We start from the raw sequence: 23,746 nt of genomic DNA on the forward strand, positions 1-23,746 counted from the left end.
ACCACTAGGGACAAAGGGTGTGTGTATTTATTTCATACAGTACTGTAATCTGTAAGATTACAGTATACTGTATGTGTATTGTGTTTTTCACTTTTTGAATTTGGCGCCGAACTCCGTCCCCGTGCGTCGTAACGTCGCAGGGAACAGAGCTCGGCGGCACTGTGAATCGAGCGAGGAGACACAGCGAAAGAGCCTGCACACACAGCGGGGACACATCGCAGGATCCAGGGACAAGGTAAGTTACCTCCCCCTGTATCCTGCAATGCAATCCCGATCTGGATCGGGGATATCGCTTTTGGTATGGAAAATTCACCCCGAGCCAGACTCGGGATTACCGCTAAGGAGGTTAAGAAAGAATGGGGTATAATGCACCTCAACACATGAAAATTCTTGAGGAACCAGACCAAATTTGCTATGTGGGTATCCCTGTCACTTTCCTTTCACCAGACATCTTTCAATAAAAACAAAAAAAAATAAACTACAAAGCCAAACAGAAAATTTTTGAGCAGTGGCTACAATACAATAGGAGCAGAGCGAGATTCATCCATCCATGCTGCATAATATAGATGGAGGAATGTAAATGGCCAGCTTTGGAACCATGTCAGTTTTTTTTGTCTGTGTCCCATCTGGGAGATTTTGCTTCACTTACTAACTCAGAGACACAGATGGAAGCAAGAGAAGGTCTACTTAAAGAAATGGGGAATTCCCTCATTACTAGAACAGGTTTCCCCTTTAGAAGATTGCCTATTTTTTCAAGTTTCTGTACCAGAGATAATCATCACCAGGACAAAAGGGAGAGAAGTATCACTTGTGGGCAAACGTATACTAATAATCTGAGGTTTTTGTAGCTTTGAAGAAAAACATGCTCAAGCCCACTACCAAAATATATAGCTAGGAATGCCCCTGGAAATGCCAGTGTAAAAGTGTAGGACACCGCTCACCAAGCAAAATGCATGTGGATGTATGTGATGGCCTCAGCCAACGCTACTCCACTGGCCATGCCCCCTTCAAAATAAAATATGAGGGCATTTTTAAGAAAAAGCTTCTTGGGTTTAATACTGCTTTAATGTTGAACTTCTCTCTCAGTCAATATTGACTATTTTTAGGTTAGGATGAAGGAAAAAAGCTGGGACAGCCGCACTCCAAAAAAACTCCTCCTTTAATTAAAAATCACAAAATACATGCCACAGCAAAAAACAGCACAACAAAAGAAAAGCTGACGTTTCGCACTATGCCTTAGTGCTTCTTCATAGCTAGTGTGTAAGCAGTAAAATGAGTGAATATATACCTTACAACCCAATGAGTGAGAGGGGGCTCTGGAAACAATTAAGTTGAACAGGGTCCCCTGTGAAGTTTGGGTGTGTCTCGACAGACAATCAGAGAGTGTCTCATGTGGACTATGTCTCATACAAATTCATAGTGAATAGTGAACATTGGATAAAATTATGTGTTGACCCAATAGAGAAGTGGGGTGCAGAAAAATGTGAAATAGAGTGTAGGAGTATGTGTAAGTGTGAAGAAATATATTTGAGTGTAAGAGAAGTGAATTAAAGAAGACAGGAAATGGAATGATATGTGTAAAACATGTATAACATGTATAAGTAACAAATAAAATGAAATTAAGAAAACAAAAAATATGATATGAATTAAAGTGCAATAAAGTAAAGTGAAATGAATTAAAAAAGAAGAAGAAAGAAAAACAAATGAAAAGTGAAATGGGGGGGAAAAAAAAAAAAAAAAGGGAAAAAAATGGGGGGGAATATGACGGTGAACCATATGAAGGACGATGCATAGACCATAAAATAATATGGTGTAATGTAGTGAACAAAAAATGCCTAAAGATTGAGCATAGTGAAAAGGTGCACCTTAATTCTAATGGTCTTATTTGTTTTATAGTATATTAACTTGTGTTTTTTATTATTTTTATGATTATTGTTATATTATTTTTGTTTTTTGTATTTTTGTTGCCTGTATGTGTTTGTGTACTTACTCATTATTGTAATAATAACTGAGACACCGGGGCATCTATCTGGACTGGTTAAACATTCATTGTGAGCTGAACCATTAATACAAAGACAAAAACAAAAGCAAAAAGATGTGAACATGTGTGGCCGTTTATAGAAGAGTTATAAAATATCTTAAAAATCAGTAAATGAGTAAACATGCAGAATAGTATGAAATGATAGTAAAAAAGAGGCACTTCGAAATGTCGGGAAGTGTCAATGTGGCTATATGAGGCTAATGAAAAACAATTGCCAACATGTGAACCTCATTCTAAATAGAGAATCTCTCTAGAGAATGATAGCGATCAGGGTATGGGCATGGAGTGTGTGTCAGGTTGCATAGCGGAATCGATATATTGGTATTACAATATTTTAATACTTTAATGTTAGACTGGAAAGGGAAAAGTAAAACCAAGAGGTTAATGAAGGGTTAATGAAAAACTCCCTAGGCAGTAGGTAAACATGTGTTGAAATGGAAATACGCCATCTGATTCTCTGTCTTGACACATCCAATTACAAAAAAAGCCACATTTGAGGCCACCACATCTCGCCGACAACAAAGACATCGCCATACATGTCGCGATGACTGTGCGATCTACATGAATTAAATACTTAAATGTATATTTACAAGGAACAAATAAAATTTGATAAAACGGAGAAGCCGAACATTACTGTTGACAGCTGTATATACAAAAAACAGTTAATACAGTAATAAGAACAAAAAACACACAATATGCATATGAAATGTCCCGATGAACATATTAAGATAATGAACAATATCGTATGAATGGCTGGGAAGCCAGCAGAACTGTAATCGTGGGACATATCTTACAATGTATGTTGGTTGGTTCTCTAATGAAACTCAAAGAGAAAGAAAGAAGAGAATATAGAATACTGAGATCTTGTTGAAAAGGGTGCCAAGAGCCTAGGTGTTTTGTAGTCCTCTTACAAAGAAGGAGATACTGTGTTTATGGATCCTGTAAAAATCGAGGGAAAAAACATCCAGGGTGCTTGTAAGAAAATAAGGTTAGGAAAAAAGGCAAGATGAAAAGAGAGGGGGGGGGAATAAGAAAAAATGTGCGCAAGGAAGAGCGATGAAGAAAAAAAAAAAAGGGTGGAAGTGGAAGTGAAAAAAAAAAAAAGGAAGCGGGTAAGGAACTAGACCTCTTTCAGAAATTGATAGAAAAAGATTTAACCCACCTTGCCCGTGACTGCCATAGGAGACCCTATCCCCACAACAATCTTACTGACATGGAAAGAAAAGCCTTGAATGACCTTGAATCAGACAGAGACATAGTCATCAAGAATGCGAATAAGGGGGGGACTGTGGTAATTTTAAATGCTGATGTCTATAAGAATGAGGCACTTCGCCAATTGTCTGACACAGACACATACCAGGCACTCAAATCAGACCCCACTGCAGCTTTCACCAAGGCCATTACATGCCTTTTGGATAGAGGCACATCAGTTGGGATCTTTTCTGTTCATGAGAGAGATATTTTCATTCCAGATTGTCCCATCATGCCGGTATTCCATCACCTACCCAAGATTCACAAGGGGCTAGATCCCCTTTTGAGGAGACCCATTGTGGCTGGTATAGGCTCTCTTAACGAGCGTTTTGGGGAATGGCTTGATGGGCAACTACAACCATTAGTGGTGGATTTACCCGGTTACCTCAAGGACACAACACAGCTTCTGACCAAACTCAACCAATTTCAATGGCATGACAGCTATCGTTGGGTCAGCTGTGATGTGACAAGCTTATACTCCAGCATTCCTCATCATCTTGGCATCAGAGCTGTGGCTACTTTCCTGAGGGAATCGGGTAAAATGTCCCTGGTACTTCAAGATTTCATTTTACTTGTTTTGGAATATTTACTTACTCACAATTTTTTCATGTTTGACGGGGGCTATTATCTCCAAAGATGCGGGGCCTCCATGGGAGCCAAGTTTTCTCCCTCGCTCGCCAACCTATTCATGGGCTGGTGGGAGAGGTCCCGCATCTTTGGACATGATAGCCCCCGCAGGACTGATACGGTGTTCTATTGTCGCTACATTGATGACCTCCTGTTTATCACTTCAGACAGCGAGGCAGATCTCACACTTTGGCTTGATTATTTCAACAATAACTCTCTGAATTTAAAGTTTACCGGTGAATTAAATTCCAAATCCATAAACTTTCTGGATGTTAAGTTGACAGGTGCGGGCAATACAGTAGTTACTAGCCTCTACAGAAAACCAACAGCGGGCAATGCCATTCTAAGAGCAGATTCTGCCCATCCGAGACACACCATCAGGGGGGTCCCGTATGGCCAGTTCCTCAGACTCAGGAGACTTTGCAGTGCACCTGAAACCTTTAATGAGGAGGCCCATAATATGGCAACCAGGTTTAAAGATAGAGGGTACCCTGAACACATCATTACTAAAGCCCTGCTGGCTGCCAGCTCTGTTCCCAGAGATAATTTGCTACAAAGTTCCAAGAGAACAGCTTCCAAATTTTCCAATAATACTCCAGTTTTCTCTACTCCATTCAGTTTAGAGTTTCAGAAAATTAAAAACACAGTGATGAAGTATCTGCCCATACTGTATAGTGACCCAGCCTATAGTGCCATACTACTTAAGGGCATTAAAACAGTGTCTCGAAGGGCACCCACGCTTGGAAGCTCCCTTTCACCCAGCCTATTTAATAGCAAAATCACCCATCATGGCTGGCTGAGTTTTAAGGGCACCTTCAAGTGTGGTATTAAAAGCTGCATTTATTGCGGCTTCATCAAAACAGGCCAACACGTCATTTCATGTAGCAATCATAGAGAATTTGAGATTAAGAGTTTTATGAATTGCAACACCAAACACATTGTGTATGTCATTTCCTGCACACTGTGTAATATACAGTATGTGGGACGTACAATTCGTAGGCTTAGAGATCGTCTCAGGGACCATCTTTATGATATCTCCACCAATAAAAACACCAATGTGGCACGACATTGGAACAACATACACTTTAAGGACATCACCAGTCTTGTTATACAGGGTGTAGAACAGGTCAAAACCCCCATCAGGGGAGGCGACAAGTTCCGGTCATTGTGCAAACGTGAAGTGTTCTGGATCTTTTCACTCCAAACCAGAATTCCGTCCGGAATGAATTTTGAGTGGGATGTGTCCCATTTTTATGACTGATCAGTATCAGTATCCAGTTTCACGTTTGTACCTTTGTCCATTACTGCCACAATTACATATTACACAGCTCATCATATCTCCTTGGAGATTTTTCTCAGATTTTGTGTCTCCTAATTCCCCCCCCCCTTTTTTTACTCTAGACGTGTCCGGTTCTTGAGTGCACTATATATATATACATACAGAACTATTTCGCTGATAACCGACATTTCTCCGACATGGATTTTACATTATACCATCTTCACGCTCTCCCATACATGTATTTACAACACATGTGGTAGATTTTTGGTTTTTGAAGCGTTCTAATTACACATTCAGATTATGTATATGCCCAAGTACCAGCACATCCATCTTATCTTATGTATGCATGCGATTCCTATGGATCTCATCTCACTGCATATTTCACTCTAGGTATTTAAGAGGCTTATCATACTTCATTCTATATGAGCTTGGTCCTAAACATACATTAAGCTCCCTCGATCTGCCGGTTGTCCCTGCCCTATGTTTATTTTTACATTGACTTTTATCTTTTTTCATTTCATCTTTTTTCCTTCTTTTTTCCCATTTTTTTTTTTCCCGCTTCCTTTTTTTTTTTTTTCACTTCCACCCTTTTTTTTTTTTTTTCTTCATTGCTCTTCCTTGTGCACATTTTCCCATTTTTTCTTATTCCCTCCCCCCCCCCCTCTCTTTTCATCTTGCCTTTTTTCCTAACCTTATTTTCTTACAAGCACCCTGGATGTTTTTTCCCCCGATTTTTACAGGATCCATAAACACAGTATCTCCTTCTTTGTAAGAGGACTACAAAACACCTAGGCTCTTGGCACCCTTTTCAACAAGATCTCAGTATTCTATATTCTCTTCTTTCTTTCTCTTTGAGTTTCATTAGAGAACCAACCAACATACATTGTAAGATATGTCCCACGATTACAGTTCTGCTGGCTTCCCAGCCATTCATACGATATTGTTCATTATCTTAATATGTTCATCGGGACATTTCATATGCATTAGAGGTCGACCGATATATCGGCCGGCCGATATATCGGCCGATATTTGGCCGTTTTTAAGAAATCGGCATCGGCCGATTATTGTGAAAATTAGGCCGATTTTCGGCCGCTACACTAAACGCTGCTTTGCCCCACTCCACCTACAGCAGCACGAGAAATCATTACCCGCGCCGCTGATAGCCTGTGCCGGCCCCTATAGAGGAGAGAAACAAACAAGTTTCAGTAGCACCGCCCAGCCCCGCCCCCCTACCTCGGCGGGCTGTAGCAGAGGAAGAAAGCATCGTGATGATCAAACATGTCACAAGCCCGTGCCGCTGCCGCCACTGCTGCCTGTCTGACTAGTAACTCAGAGAGGTGATCATGGCCAGCACTACCTCCTCTTCCTTCCCTGCATGGAGTCACTGTCTAGATAGCTGCAAGGTACCAAGCATTACTGTATTTTCCCTACATACCAGTAATTTTTTAAAAAGCTTGCAAGGAATTATTTTTTTTAGCTTTACAACATCTTTTTTTTGCTGCATCAGAGCATGTCACACAAGTTAATTCTATCTGGTGAAGGTTGTAAGGCTACAGATAGCAAAAGACATTCAAGCTATGCAATTTATTTTATAGTGCATTGTAGCTTCTTATAGCTATAAAAAAAAAAGGGCAAGTCAAAAATGTTGTGTGCTGCTGTGCCCACTGTAGACTTTAATCTCCTTTAATGGGACACCTGGCTAAGACTGACAAGCAGGCATTGCGTTGCATTGTGAAAATGGATGATGACTCTGGGTGGATATCTGCCTCTTCACAATGTAACTCTCATCCTCATCCACCTTCACAATGCAACTCAATCATCTTCATCCCCCTCCACAATGCACACATGGCCAGCACCATCCATCTATCCATCCCCCCTCCACGGCCAGCACCATCCATCCATCCCTCCTCCACGGCCAGCACCATCCATCCATCCCTCCTCCACGGCCAGCACCATCCATCCATCCCTCCTCCACGGCCAGCACCATCCATCCCTCCTCCACGGCCAGCACCATCTATCCATCCCCCCTTCACGGCCAGCACCATCCATCCCTCCTCCACGGCCAGCACCATCCATCCATCCCTCCTCCACGGCCAGCACCATCTATCCATCCCCCCTCCACGGCCAGCACCATCTATCCATCCCCCCTCCACGGCCAGCACCATCCATCCATCCCTCCTCCACGGCCAGCACCATCCATCCATCCCTCCTCCACGGCCAGCACCATCCATCCATCCCTCCTCCACGGCCAGCACCATCTATCCATCCCCCCTCCACGGCCAGCACCATCCATCCATCCCTCCTCCACGGCCAGCACCATCCATCCATCCCTCCTCCACAACACATCTCCCACCCACGCCCAGCACCATCCATCTCCCCTCCACAACGCATCCCAATGCAAAAATCGGCCCAAAATATCGGCCGCAAAAATCGGCATCATATATCGGCCATCGGCCTCCCCAATTTCTAAATATCGGCATCGGCCAGAGAAAAACCCATATCGGTCGACCTCTAATATGCATATTGTGTGTTTTTTGTTCTTATTACTGTATTAACTGTTTTTTGTATATACAGCTGTCAACAGTAATGTTCGGCTTCTCCGTTTTATCAAATTTTATTTGTTCCTTGTAAATATACATTTAAGTATTTAATTCATGTAGATCGCACAGTCATCGCGACATGTATGGCGATGTCTTTGTTGTCGGCGAGATGTGGTGGCCTCAAATGTGGCTTTTTTTGTAATTGGATGTGTCAAGACAGAGAATCAGATGGCGTATTTCCATTTCAACACATGTTTACCTACTGCCTAGGGAGTTTTTCATTAACCCTTCATTAACCTCTTGGTTTTACTTTTCCCTTTCCAGTCTAACATTAAAGTATTAAAATATGGGGGCGTGGCCAACTTCCGGTATGTGAGGAAGCATCTTCACAGAGCTCCGACTGCACATTGATCCTGCATTATCCTGACGGACCTTAAGCCTCCTCATTTCCCCATCTAAGCGATGGTGAAATACGGCCCCGGAGCGGCCCCAAAGTCGGCGGAGATGCTGGGGATGTTCTCACACGAGGCGACCCAAAATGGCGCCCGCTCGGAGCGGCGTCCTTCTTCTGTTCCTCCGGCTCGCAAGCCCGCCGAGGGGGATGATGACTGGCCAGACCTCACTGATCCTCTGGCCTCTCCCCTGTCCTCTCCCCAGTTAAATCCGGAGGAGGGTGGATCTGGTGAGCAGCGGACAGAGCCGTCGCTGCTACAAATCATGGACACCATTAAAAGCTGCCATGCTTCCCTGACATCACAGATTGAAACCATCAGGGTGGACTTTGCTATTCTCAAGGATGATGTCCAGAAGGTGAGACACAGGGTGTCACAGGCGGAGCAGAGAATCAGCGCAGTGGAGGATGATCTCAACCCCCTGATGGTGAAGGTGAGAGATATGGCGGCGGACTACAAGTCCCAGGAGGCCAAAATGGGGGACATCGAGGACAGAATGCGCAGAAACAACCTGCGGTTCCTGGGATTCCCAGGGGCTCGGAGGGGAAGAACCCGGAGGAGTTTCTGCTATCCTGGCTCAAGCAAACCTTTGGTGAAGACAGCTTTTCCAACCTGTTTGCTATAGAAAGGGCTCACAGAGTCCCCATGAGAGCTCCACCGCCAGGATGATTCCCCAGACCCATGCTAGCCCGCTTCCTATATTTTAAGGATAAGGAGACCATCCTACGCAAGGCCCGTAATATGCCTGACCTGCTCTACAACAACAACCGCATTTCCATATTTCCGGATTTTTCGGCGGCTACACAGAAGCAGAGAGCGGCTTTCCAGAGCGTGAAGCAGCGCCTGAGGGAACGGAGCCTGCCGTACAGCATGTTATACCCGGCCAAACTTCGGGTGGTGCACAAGGGCCAAACACAGTTCTTCATGTCGCCCAAGGGAGCAAACCGATGGCTGGAATCGCTGGGACATGGGTAAGACTCCTGCGTGCCCCTTGATGCTCCTGTCCCTTGGTGAGCCTGGGAGACATCCCCAGGGATGAGTGACGGTCATAATAATCCTTTTATTATCCTCTTCGGGTGTTTTCTTTTTTTTTTTATTACTTGAATCCTTAGTACAAGAGCGGCTGCTCTCTAGGCCCCAATATAGCCTGAGTGCTCCAGCCTTCCTGATGAACAATGCGGCTTTGAGACCTACTGCTGAGGGTCCTTCATCTATAGCGGTCATGTTTCTGCTCTACGTGAACTCACATACTTAACCCTAAGTTTTCCTGCCCGGCTGGTGCAGGGAGAATACCCCCCTCTTAGGGAGACATTTTCTGGTTACTGTTTTGGGGTGAAGCCTGTGGGATGTTAGGGGCTGCAGGCAGGGTGGGGGGAACGGGAGTTAGGATCCGTGAATCTGGATCCGGGACAGTTCTTGTGTTTTCTCTTTTTTTGGTTGTTCTTTTTTTAAAAAATTTTCCACTGTTCAAGTATTTTGACCTACCTGTCAATTCTCTGCGGTCCAGAGACCCTGGTCCTCAATTGCATGTGTCTACCCAGCAATGTACTTATGTATATATGAATATGTGCCCTATACTGATCTATAACGCAGTGCGCTTAAGTGTGCCGATGATGTTGATGCTTTACCAGGGGGCCCCTCCGCTCTTACTTTTTACTGCTGTGGGAGGCCCTGAGGGTCCCCCCTTTTTCCGTGAATGCTATGATGCAGACCCTTAATCTATTGTCCTGGAATGTGCGGGGGCTGAACTCTAAGATTAAACGGGCCTTGGTGTTCAAATATATTATGAAACGTAAGCCACAGGTGATATTTCTCCAGGAGACGCATCTGGTGGGTTCCAGGACACTGGCGCTCCATAGGGCCTTTGTCGGCAGGGCATTCCACTCCACTTATTCTAATTATGCCAGGGGGGTCTCGGTTCTTATCTGTAAATCCTTGTTATGCACGACCAAATCCGTGAAACTGGACCCCCTGGGTAGGTATGTGGCCCTGGTGCTGTGTATTAATAATCAGATGTACACCCTGGTGGCGATCTACATGCCGCCCCCGTTTACAGTTGAGGTGTGGGATGCAATGATGGCGGCAGTAGTTCAGATGGCAGAGGGACCACTTATCTTAGCCGGAGATATGAACGCTGTGTTAGCTCCGGATAAGGACAGGTTTGGAATGGCGGCTGTGAGGGGGTCACCATTAGAAGCATGTGTGAAACACTATGATTTGGAGGAGGCCTGGCGTTGGAGGCACCCGGATACTAAGGCATACTCATGTTATTCCTCCACCTTTAACACCCTCTCTAGATTAGATATGTGTTTTGTATCCACTGCACTTCTTCCGCGGGTGGTGGGAGTTCAGTACCTGCCAAGGGCCGTCTCTGATCACTCCCCTTTGCTTATTACTATTGATATGGAGAGGCCCAGAGGCTATGCACAATGGAGACTGAGCCCTCTGTGGCTCAAGGAGGAGTATTTTGAGCGGTCCGTAGCCAGGTCCATTAACACTTTCTGGCTGGAAAACAGAGGGGAGGCGCCAGTGGGAGTCACGTGGGAAGCGTTTAAGGCTTCGCTTAGGGGTATAGTCAGGGCTGAGGTTAAACATTTCCAATCTGACAGGGAATGGAAGGTCAGGGAGGCGGAGCAGGTAGCTGCTGAGGCGGAGGTTGACTACATAAAAAATCCCAACCCTGAAACCCATAGGAAGTGGAGAGAGAATATGCGACTCCTGGATTTGGTCCTGGTAGAAAAAACGCAGAAAAAATTGCTATACCAGGCTCAAAGGGTGTTTGAATTTGGGGACAAAAACAGTAAGTTGTTGGCCTACTTGGCCCATTCCCACCAATCGCCAACCTCTATCCCAAGAATATATAATGTACAGAAGCAGCTGTGCACGTCACAGACGGACATAGCTCAGGCCTTTGTGGCCTTTTACTCTGATCTATACACATCAAGGGTCGACTATACCACGGAGGTAGTCAGGGAGTATCTGGCTCCAATACCCCTTCTGGAGCTTTCGGGAGGGGTGGCGGAGGACCTAGATGGGCCTCTCACGGTAGAGGAGGTGACATCGCCCATGAATTCCTTGAACCCTAACAAGACCCCGGGTATGGACGGGTTCCCTGCAGAATGGTACTCCACATATGCAGAGAGCCTGGCTCCCCAACTGCTCAAGATGTATATGGACGCGTACCGGGGGGGGGGTGCTCCCTGAATCTCTGCGAGAGGCACTTATAGTGCTGATCCCTAAGCCGCACAGGGACCTTGATTTCTGCGAATCGTACCGACCAATATCCCTGATCAATGCAGACGCCAAAATTCTAGCCAAACTACTGGCTAAGAGACTGAATAAGGTGATTGCGTCGGTAATACATCGCGATCAGACGGGATTCATACCAGAGCGTTCGACGGCCATCAATCTCCGCCGACTTTTTACCATCCTACAAACTGGGGGACCCACGCCGGATACTCGGGCGGTGATGTCCCTCGATACGCATTAAGCGTTTGACTCCATTGAATGGCCATATCTGGTGGCTGTCCCTGGGCGGCTGGGGTTCGGTCCTAGGTTTATAAAGTGGGTGCAGATACTGTATGCCGAGCCAAGGGCCAGGATCAGGGTCAACAATACAGTCACAGATCCATTTAACATAGCGAGGGGCACTCGACAGGGATGCCCGCTGTCCCCACTCCTTTTTGCCCTGGCTATAGAGCCGCTGGCGGCTCTGTTGAGAGAGGATGTGGGTGTGAAGGGGTGTGCGGTCAATGAGCTGGAAGAGAAGACATCCCTATATGCGGATGACATGCTGGTGTATCTGTCTGACACGGAGGATTCGTTGCCCAGGGCCCTGGATGTTATTTCAGAGTTTGGCCGGTTCTCGGGTTTCAAGGTGAATTGGAATAAATCCATTCTGTTTCCTTTGTCCCGAGGCTGCCCCTGGGGGCCCCACTGAAAATAGTCTCTAAATTTCGTTATTTGGGAGTGGAGATTCAACTGCCGATCCAAACTTACATAACTAACAATTTGACCCCCATGAAGGTGAGATTGAGGGAGAGCCTGCAGACCTGGGCTAAGCTGCCACTGGGTCTCCTGGGTCGAATCAACGTGTTTAAGATGATTTACCTGCCCAGGTTCCTGTACCTGCTTTGGCATGCACCAGTGTACATCCCCAAGACGTGGTTCACAGGGATTAATAGGATGCTCTTGGCGTTTCTCTGGGGCCCTAAGCCCGCCAGAGTGGCGCTGGACACACTGTACTTGCCGGTACGGGAGGGAGGACTGGCCCTACCTAATCTGCAATGTTACTACCTGGCTGCCCAACTCACGCATGTGCACTGGTGGGGGTTCCCTAACGCAGACATGGCCTCGGTGGCGACCCAGGCGGCCCTGGTCCATTCGTATGAGGGACTCAATGTCCTCTATAGGAATGGCCCATACCCGGAGCAGGGGGCAGGTTTGTTGAAACTGGCGTATAAAATCTTTCATACGTGTAATGCTAGGGTGGGGGGTACTGCTCTGAGGATGTCCCCCAATGCTCCTCTGTGGCATAACCCTCAACTTCGGGAAATATTTCAGGTACCAGATGGGTCGTGCTGGGCGGCATATGGGGTAAAGTACGCTCATCAACTTTTTAGAGATGGGATCTTTAAGACCTTTGTGGATTTGAAATCGGAATATGGGGTCCCCAACACATTCTTCTTTCGGTACCTGCAGCTGCGTCATGCGGTAAATGGCCAATATGGCAGGGGGGTGGTGGCGCTCTCCCCTTCTAGAGTGGAAAGGATATTAATTGATGGGGAACATACACAGTTGATCTCCAAATATTACGTTATGCTGTTGACATCATCCTCTCCTAGAATGAGGAGGGTGTTGTCGCAGTGGCAGGAAGATATACCGTCCCTCACGGAAGAGACATGGTCAGAGGTTCTGGACACGTTGGTACCCTCGGTAATCTCAGCTAGAGACAAGTTGACTCAGTTCAACTATCTTCATAGAATTTACTATACTCCCAAGCGTCTACACAAGATGGGCAGACGGGAATCATCAGACTGCCCTCGCTGCCATACAGCAGAGGGAGATTTCTTTCATATGATATGGCTATGCCCCCGGGTGGAGAGCTTCTGGAGGGAAATACTAAAATTTCTTGAGGATACTATGGAGCTTCCAAACATTTACTCCCCGGCCAGATGTCTCTTAGGGGATCTGGAAGAGGAGGAAATATCAAACTCACAGAAAAATCTGCTTAGAGTGCTGTTTTACTACGCAAAGAAAGCAGTGGCCCTTAAATGGAAGGGCCCGTCACCGCCGTCCTTACAAGAATGGGTGGTCCTGGTAAATAGGGCCGTGCCTATGTATAAGTTGACCTGTATTGCCAGAGGTTGTCCTAAAAAATTTGATAAAGTATGGGCTAGATGGGTGGAAAGGGTGTCGGGGGAGGATGCAGGGGCATTAAGATTAGCAAGTATCAGGTGGCTAGAGAGGGGGGAGGAGCCCTGTAACCAAGTTGAGCGCTGGAGGATATCAGTTGATTGCACACTGAGGGCATGGCATAGGACAGGTGATAATGTTCCATTATGATTTCTGTTTATGGTCTAGGATTTTCTGTTGTTTTTTGTTTTTCTTTACATGCAATGTGTCTCAAGATCCGTGCTGTAAACTGGATGACTCTATAATCAGTAGTTGATGTACTTGACGTATGTTGTACAAAATGTGTACTGTGCTGTATCCTTGTATGATACTGTTAATATGTACAATAAAATTTACCCTTTAAAAAAAAAAAAAAAAGTATTAAAATATTGTAATACCAATATATCGATTCCGCTATGCAACCTGACACACACTCCATGCCCATACCCTGATCGCTATCATTCTCTAGAGAGATTCTCTATTTAGAATGAGGTTCACATGTTGGCAATTGTTTTTCATTAGCCTCATATAGCCACATTGACACTTCCCGACATTTCAAGTGCCTCTTTTTTACTATCATTTCATACTATTCTGCATGTTTACTCATTTACTGATTTTTAAGATATTTTAGAACTCTTCTATAAACGGCCACACATGTTCACATCTTTTTGCTTTTGTTTTTGTCTTTGTATTAATGGTTCAGCTCACAATAATTGTTTAACCAGTCCAGATATATGCCCCGGTGTCTCAGTTATTATAACAATAATGAGTAAGTACACAAACACATACAGGCAACAAAAATACAAAAAACAAAAATAATATAACAATAATCATAAAAATAATAAAAAACACAAGTTAATATACTATAAAACAAATAAGACCATTAGAATTAAGGTGCACCTTTTCACTATGCTCAATCTTTAGGCATTTTTTGTTCACTACATTACACCATATTATTTTATGGTCTATGCATCGTCCTTCATATGGTTCACCGTCATATTCACCCCCATTTTTTTCCCCTTTTTTTTTTTTTTTTTCCCCCCATTTCACTTTATTTGTTTTTCTTTCTTCTTCTTTTTTAATTAATTTCACTTTACTTTATTGCACTTTAATTCATATCATATTTTTTGTTTTCTTCATTTCATTTTATTTGTTACTTATACATGTTATACATGTTTTACACATATCATTCCATTTCCTGTCTTCTTTAATTCACTTCTCTTACACTCAAATAGATTTCTTCACACTTACACATACTCCTACACTCTCTTTCACATTTTTCTGCACCCCACTTCTCTATTGGGTCAACACATAATTTTATCCAATGTTCACTATTCACTATGAATTTGTATGAGACATAGTCCACATGAGACACTCTCTGATTGTCTGTCGAGACACACCCAAACTTCACAGGGGACCCTGTTCAACTTAATTGTTTCCAGAGCCCCCTCCCACTCATTGGGTTGTAAGGTATATATTCACTCATTTTACTGCTTACACACTAGCTATGAAGAAGCACTAAGGCATAGTGCGAAATGTCAGCTTTTCTTTTGTTGTGCTGTTTTTTGCTGTGGCATGTATTTTGTGATTTTTAATTAAAGGAGGAGTTTTTTTGGAGTGCGGCTGTCCCAGCTTTTTTCCTTCATCCTAACCTGCATTTTGATTGCACTGCCTGCACCCTTGGCTCGGACCACAGGAATCAGATTACCTGGTTCTCTTTGAGCGGTTACCCACTCTCTCATTTCATTTCGGACATTGACTATTTTTAATCCTCATGCTGCTAGCATTAGTAAATAGATAGGAAAGTATATTAAATTGACTTTTTCATATTACATTTCTTCAGTTACTTCCTGGCTTCCTGGTTGTATTTTAAGATGGCTAGTGCCAGAAATGCTGGGGGTGGTTTTCAAAGCGATTTCTCAGCAAAATAAAGCATGGAGACATGGATGGGTGGGTGGCTTTGAAAATTAAAAATGAATTAAATAGTGGTTTTTGATTTGTGGCGCTCAGATGCAGTATAGTTAACTACTTGCCGACCGCCCACCGTCGTTATACGTCATCACTTTGAAGATGAATATCTCGGTAACGGCAGCAGTTGCTGCCACAACCAAGATATTCATCTCTTCAGTGGGCGGTCCTGTCAGCGATAACGGCGGTCTCCGCGGTGAGATCGCCGTTATCGGTGGCGGGAGAGGGGCCTCCCGCCGCTCTCCCACGCCCTCCTCCGCTTACCGTAGCCGTCGGTAGCGGCGGAGGAGATCGGGACCGTTCGGCAGCTGTGCGGGGTTGCGAGTGAAGGAAAAATCTCCTTCACCCGTCCCCATAGCTCTGCTGGGTGGAAGTGACGTCAAAACGTCAGTCCCGCCCAGCGTCTTAAAGAAACATTTTTTTTTTTTTTGTCATTTGAAAAAATGACCGTTTCAAATTTTTTTTTTCCTTGCATTTAAGCCTAAATATGAGATCTGAGGTCTTTTTGACCCCAGATCTCATATTTAAGAGGACCTGTCATGCTTTTTTCTATTACAAGGGATGTTTACATTCCTTCTAATAGGAATAAAAGTGATCATTTTTTTATTTTTTTTATTTCAGTGTTAAAAATTGTAAAATAAATAAAAATAAATACGAAAACCCCAAAAAAAAATTCCCGACGAGCTCGCGCATAGAAGCGAACGTATACGCGAGTAGCGCCCGCATATGAAAACAGTGTTCAAACCACACAAGTGAGGTTTCGCCGCGATCGTTAGAGCGAGAGCAATAATTTTAGCCTTAGGCATACTCTGTAACTCAAAAAATTCAACCTGTAGAATTTTTTAAACGTCGTCTATCGAGATTTTTAAGGGTAAAAGTTTGACGCCATGCCACGAGCGGGCGCAATTTTTAAGCGTGACATGTTGGGTATCATTTTACTCGGCGTAACATTATCTTTCACAATATATAAAAAAATTGGGCCAAATTTATTGTTGTCTTATTTTTTAATTTAAAAAAGTGCATTTTTTCCAAAAAAAGTGCGCTTGTAAGACCGCTGCGCAAATACGGTATGACAAAAAGTATTGCAATGACTGCCATTTTATTCTCTAGGGTGTTAGAAAAAATTATATATAATGTTTGGGGGTTTTAAGTAATTTTCTAGCAAAAAAAATGTTTTAGTCTCGTAAACACTGAATCTGAAAAACAGGCCCGGGGCTTAAGTGGTTAATTATCTTAGAGACAGTCCAATAACTTTTTTTTGTATGCTAGTTGCTATTACAATTTTGTTCCATTTTGGCACAATAAAGGCTTTAATTGTTTATACAATTTAATTTTTTTCTAGTTTAATTCGATTTGCTTTTAGGTAATGTCCTACACTTTTGTAAAAAATAAAATCAAATCATTTACATTAGCAATAAAACTTGACAGAGGTTTAACCTTTTTACACTCTATCCAGAAATAAATAAAAAATGTTTTGGCTTTACATACACTTTAAGACCCCCGTTTTGCCTGTATAGCCTATCACTTTTCTCATGCAAGAAGGATAAACTTTTAGAAGAAAGACAAACTAAGGTGATAACTAACCTTGGAGTGACACGGGTGAGTTCATCAGATGGGTGCAAGATCCGACAAGTAGTAAACGTAAATGTAGAGTTGGTCTGAGACAAGCATTTCCCAGGGTGGTACACTAAATACAAAACAATAAGACATCTAATTACTGACTTTTATAGCAAACACAAAGTCAAATCTTTAAAAGATGTAACAATTAAAAAAATAATTGTATGCTTATAATTAGACTAAGCATCAAAATATATTTATTAAATTACAAAACATGCATTCTTTGGAACTGCAAGTCCAAAATCAGCTGCAGTATAGGTGCTTTTTATCATGATACAATTTCAGGGCTGATTAATACACTAACAGTTGAAACCAAATAGTTTACTCAATAAACCAGAGCAAATGGCACTGTATAACCAAGTGCTGTAACCCTTAGCAATCAACACAATTTCAATCAGATCCGTCTGCCTATAACCCTTTGCTTTTCTGATAAAATTAAAAGGGTTAGTTTATGGAATTCCAAATATCAAAACCTAGCTTGATAGACAGTGTAAATTATGCTTTACTTGATTCCAGTTATTTTACCAGTACAAATTAAAAGTATAGTAATATTCGATTGCTATAGGGGACAAATCTTTTTCCCCAGGGTTTAAAGTTGATTTCATTATATCTGCACCAATGATGGACTAGAACGTGGAAATTTACTCCTGATGTAACAAAAGGAAGGTCGGTAATATATTGCCATTAATGTGGCTTGAAGCAAATCCACTATATACAAGGAGAGTAAAAGCCCATTTAAAGACATTTTAACAGGCCAAAATGCAGAAGCCAAAACAGAGCATAGAGGTTCTTTGGAAAATCATCAAGGCAAGTTGCTATGCAGTTGGGTATCCATATATAAAATATATCTAGTTTGAGTTAGGGGAGAACTAATTTTTTGGCGTCCTGTCAATTATGGAATAGTAAAGACAAAGTGTGATTAGTAAGAAAAAGGAAAAACAGATTAGCAAAATTCTTTCCTGAATAATAATAGTTAAAATTATAACCTTAGACTTTTTAGTGGCAAAGATGCTACCATCCTACTATAGTAAAAACAAAAAGGACTATAGTAGATATTATATTTATTTCAGGAAAGAAGTATGCTTCATAGCATGTTTGCAATTTCTTTATTTTACAGACGTTTGATGATACATAATATTGCTCCCAATTTTTTAACCAATTCTTGATTAGATATAAAGGCTGCTAAAATTAGAGTCAAGCAAAGTTTTTAGCATAGAAATGATAAGGTTGGAGGCTCCTTCTAAAAAGGTTGAGACTGAAAAGCGACAGTAAAGTAAGCAGGTAGCTTATGTATTTTTCTTAAACAAACCTTTTCCCATGTTTTCAAGTTCTCTGAAGGGCACAACATCACATAACAGAAGCTGCAGGTTCAATAAGCATTTGTGGTTAGATGCTTGTATTTGAGATTAGACATTTGTGATAAGCCCATACCAACATTAATTTAAAAAAAAGAAAAGGATTAACCCTGTAGCTAGAACATCCTTCATTTTTAGCCCTTCTGCTTGCCTGAAGTAGCCTACACCCCAGTCAAAAAGTTCCTTTTGTTTTGAATAGCTTGGAGATTTTTTTTTTTTTTTTAAGTCCCCAGTCCAGGGGGCAAGAACATTCAGTGCCAAGGGCAGATATGTCAGACTGTGCCCCCTTCTCTATGATGTGCCCTCACAATTATCTTCTAAACAAGAGTGATAGCAGCCGGGAGTTGGATTCCAGGTGCCACCACGGTTGCCTCAGCATTACTGTGCAGCTCCAGGTCCAACAATCAGATTTCATGTGTACTTGGAAGTGCACATTTTTTCTCATGTGACAACACTGAAGAAATTACACTTTGCTACAATGTAAAGTAGTGAGTGTACAGCTTGTATAATCGTGTACATTTTCTGTCCCTTCAAAATAACGCAACATACAGCCATTAATGTATAACCTGCATGCAACAAGAGTGAGTACACCCCTAAGGAAAAATGTTCAAATTGGGCCCAATTAGTATTTTTCCCTCCCGATGTCATGCGACTCATTAGTGTTTCAGGTGTGAATGGGGAGCAGGGGTGTTAAATTTGGTGTTATCGCTCTCACTCTCTCAAACTGGTCACTGGAAGTTCAACATGGCACCTCATGGCAAAGAACGCTCTGAAGATCTTAAAAAAATAATTGTTTTTCTACATAAAGATGGCCTAGGCTATAAGAAGATTGCGAAGACCCTGAAAATGAGCTGCAGCACAGTGGCCAAAACCATACAGTGGTTTACCAGGACAGATTCCACTCAGAACAGGCCTTGCCATGGTCGCCCAAAAAGGATGAGTGCACGTGCTCAGCATCATATCCAGAGGTTGTCTTTGGGAAATAGACGTAGGAGTGCTTCCAGCATTGCTGCATAGGTTGAATGGGTGGAAGGTCATCCTGTCACTGCTCAGACCATACGCCGCACACTGCATCAATGCATGACTGTCGTCCCAGAAGGAAGCCTCTTCTAAAGATGAAGCACAAGAAAGCCCAAAAAAAGTTTGCTGAAGACAAGCAGACTAAGGAGATGGATTACTGGAACCACATCCTGTGATCTGATGAGACGAAGATAAATATATTTGGTTCAGATGGTGTCAAGTGTGTGTGGCAGCAACCAGATGAGGAGTACAAAGACAAATAGGTCTTGCCTACAGTCAAGCATGGTGGTGGGAGTGTAATGGTCTTGAGGGAACCATGAATGCTAACATGTACTGTGACATACTGAAGCAGAGCATGATCCCCTCCCTTTGGAGACTGGGCTGCAAGGCAGTATTATAACATAACGACCCCAAACACACCTCCAAGACGACCACTACCTTGCTAAAGAAGCTGAGGGTAAAGTTGATGGACTGGCCAAACATGTCTAAACCCTAGTAAACACCAGCTTCCTCTATATCTTGCACCTCCTGGCTTGACCCGCAGTGTCAGTGGAAGAAGTCACGTGATGTGACGAACACGCGTCGGGATAGGAGAACCAAAGCAGACACAGAACGACGGCGGTGAGACGAGCTCGCTGCTCGTGTGGTTTTTGACTGTTGTCCTCCTTTTTAAATGTGTTTTTTACCTTATGCGCTACCTTATTCAAAATAAATTTCATATGGTACTGCACTATGGGCCTTCCTCTCTTTTCTCTTTTACCTTATACTTTCTGAGCATTCACTGACATTGCGGGTCAAGCCAGGAGGTGCAAGATATAGAGGAAGCGGGTGTTCCCATAATATCCAGTGACTCTCCAGAGATAGGTCCACTGTCCACAGCCTCAATCTTTTTTGAACTTGATGAGGAGCCTTCCCCTCTCAGCTTTAATTAATGAGGCCGCACATTTGAAGATACACCCTTGGTACTTTGAGCTATCTGTGCTATAGCTCCCAGGTGAGCATTTAGTACCACCTGAGGTGATTGCACCAAAGCCTGCCTAGCATCCCACATTGGATTTTTGGGTCACGTCTCTGATACCACTTTTTCTATAGACTTTTACACGTGTAGTGTGCTGTTTCATGTTATTTTACGTTTTTGGATTTTTTAGTCTAGATATTTTCAGTGTCTGCGATTTATTATGGTTCACATTGTTTGATCCATTTTTATTACTGTTTAATTGGTTTATACAGTCTGCTACACTCTGCTACACAGAGCTGTTTTTGCTCTATATTTTTACTGTTCAATTGGTCTATATAGTTTGTTACACTCTGCTACACAGACCTGGTTTTGCATTATTCACCTCTCCCTTTATAGTTTTCACCGTATTTATTTATATATTTATTTTGTCACACAAGGGTCGGCTTACTCATTTTTGGGCCTTGTCCGCGGTCCCTTGTCTTAGTTCATAGTTTCACAGCGCTTCACTACCACTCTTTCATATTTGTATTTTTTCTGTTTAAGGCAGACTAACAGGTGATTGCAGCAGTGCCCCCTAGTGTTTAGTACAGATACCTTTTCATTAATGGCTGTGTGTTGAGTTATTTTGAGGGGACAGCAAATGTATACTGTTATACAAGCTGTACACTAACTACTTTACATAGTAGCAAAGTGCAATTTATTCAGTGTTGTCACATGAAAAGATATAACAACATATTTACAAAAATGTGAGGGGTGTACTCACTTTTGTGAGATATGGTATATATTCTGTATCAATGATGTGGAGCCAGCTCTCAAAAGCTGGAAGAGTCACCCAAGTAGATAATTGGGGAGGGGGGCATGCTAAGTCACTTGTCAGAGCCTGCATGCATGTCATAAAGAGGGCGCAGCTCACCACATGGCATCACTTTCCCTCCCCTACATGAAACTACTTCCTTTTTGTTCTATCCCTGTGTGTTATTATTAGGAGAGGTGTTCTTTGTCTTCCTTTTCCACTGACAAGTCGCAACAGGAACAAGGGGAAATGTTACCAGCAGGGCTGTATAAAGCAACAAACACATTTTCTAGCACAAATGTGGAAAGATTAAAGCCTTGTTGAGGTTTTGTACTGTGCCTTCCTCCCCTGCTCACCTTAATTCTTCTCTAGGGATAATGAAGACACGCAGCAAGGAGAAATCTCCCCAGTGGAGTCACAGTAAAATAAAAACATGACCAGGTTTACTTTTCCTCACTTCCTATTTAAAACTACAAAAATAAAAATCTGGCACGAGTTGGGTTTCAAAACATAGAATGAAGAAATACATTTTTAAAAACTAGTTTTGAGCCCAGAATACAAACAAATACACAGAAATGACTTCCCTGGGTCTAAAAAGATATGGGCACCTATCCTGTTTTCCATGCACATGGACTGACAGAACCTGGTATTGTTGATTTGGGGCTTGTTTACATTGTTATGCTTTTTCAATACAATCTATGTTTGCATGTTGGTAAAAAATCCTACATGCTGCATTTTGGGTTTGTGGGTCTTCATTTTGCCACTCAAGTCCCAACACAATTCTTCCATAAAACTACTAATAAGTATAATATTGTGAGTCTCAAATATATGGGTTCCATCACATTATAATGCATTTTGTAACATGCATTGTCTAGGTGTGCATTTTCTGTGTATTTTTAAAAGGCAAATTAATTTGAATGGCTAAATTCAAAGCTATTTAAGTTATAAAATTATGCAAATGGAAGCAGGGATATGGAAAATAAGGATGAAAACTGAAAAAGACTCTTTGTGAAATTACTCTGTTGATGGGATTTAAAATTGCCAGTGAAGTCAACACTTTAGGGAAAGGTCTTCACATATGTTTGAAATCAAAGATCTAAAGCAGAACTCTAGTCAAACATCTAGTGCAAACTAGTGCAGTTTTAGTGTGATGACAACAGGACGCCAAGACTCCTGGGGTCACCTCAACACCTACCTATTGGTAGGTGGTAGGACCCATGTGGTGCCCAGTTAGGTTGGCAGTATGATGTCAAAAGGTCCTGATCACAAAGCTGGCACCTCCACTTCCAGCTTGATTTTGATATAGAGAGAATTGTGGAAAATCCAAAAACAAATAATGAAAAATTACGATAATAGTCCATAAAAGAAATGTGTTTTTTTCTAAATGAATACATTATGATGCTAAGAAAATTCTAGATAGTAGTTGGCTGGTTTCTTGCTTTATAATGCAAAATATGCTAATGGCAGGCAAGTTAAATTATTATTATAGAATCTGAACATCATTTCGCTCAATTAGCTACTGGTGTGAGTTATAATTGGTGCAAATACACTGATGCTTGGACAGCAAGGACATAACTAATGCTTGGAAAATATATGCATTTGCGCTTAAAAGGCCCTTTTCACATGAGGTGGATTCCATTCTGATCAGCAGGGAATCAGCTCACAGATCTCCTGCTGATCAGAACAGAGCAGGCATATGACACATCCATGTCTGCTCAGTTTCAGCAGAGCAAACACGAACAGAGCCCATTCTGCTCTATGGGCAGCTGGGAGTAAACTGCTTCGGCTCTCAGTTTACACTCTACTACCCTCTGATCCGATCTGCAATACAGATCGCCTTCCATTTTTTTGGCAGACCCAATCTGATCTGGAGGGGGGGCAGGTGTAAACGAAGATTCGCAGTTCAAGGACCATGCTATGGAACGCTCTACCAACGAACATCCGCATGGAAGAAAACCATCGGGCCTTCAGGAAAATACGTAAGACTCGTCTTTTCTGAAGGACCTTGGATGAAATTGGACAAAAAGTGCCTTGAGGCAATTCAGTTCGCATTTGTTAGCGCTATACAAGTTACTCACTCACTCACTCACTAAATGGACACAAGTCTGCATACTCCAGCCTGTCTATAAGGATGAATGGACCTTTCTGATTAGGTCTATCTGAAAAACTGACAGGTGGATCCGATCGACGCGTCCATGTGAAAGGGCCCTTAGACTATCATCTGCCTAGATGTTGTGGAGTTAAAATAAGTGTTTGCAAATACAGAAAAAAAATTATCTTAGAAATTAAGTATAAGAAATATTTTACACTGAAAATATGCAACACAAGAAGTATAAGCAGTATAAACAAAAATTCAAACATGATTCAAGTATTCCAAAATCCCTTTAATTAGAGCATTAAGCTTTGCCCCATAAAATCTCATGGAATTTTTTTCAACAAATCTGTACAAAA

General features: G+C 42.6%; 1 protein-coding gene across 7 annotated transcripts in view; it reads right to left on the bottom strand.

The window, feature by feature from the left end:
• The window catches only part of TRAK1 (trafficking kinesin protein 1), a 172,137-nt gene that overhangs the window by 12,184 nt on the left and 136,207 nt on the right, over positions 1-23,746 (bottom strand). For all 7 annotated transcript variants that reach the window (XM_040353124.1, XM_040353128.1, XM_040353126.1 and 4 more), the window contains one exon: positions 17,137-17,239. In XM_040353124.1, the coding sequence (XP_040209058.1) occupies positions 17,137-17,239 (103 nt within the window). The remainder of the gene's footprint in view (positions 1-17,136; positions 17,240-23,746) is intronic.

This window comes from Rana temporaria, chromosome 5 (genome assembly GCF_905171775.1).
Source record: "Rana temporaria chromosome 5, aRanTem1.1, whole genome shotgun sequence".
In the NCBI taxonomy this organism is placed as follows: Eukaryota; Metazoa; Chordata; class Amphibia; order Anura; family Ranidae; genus Rana; species Rana temporaria.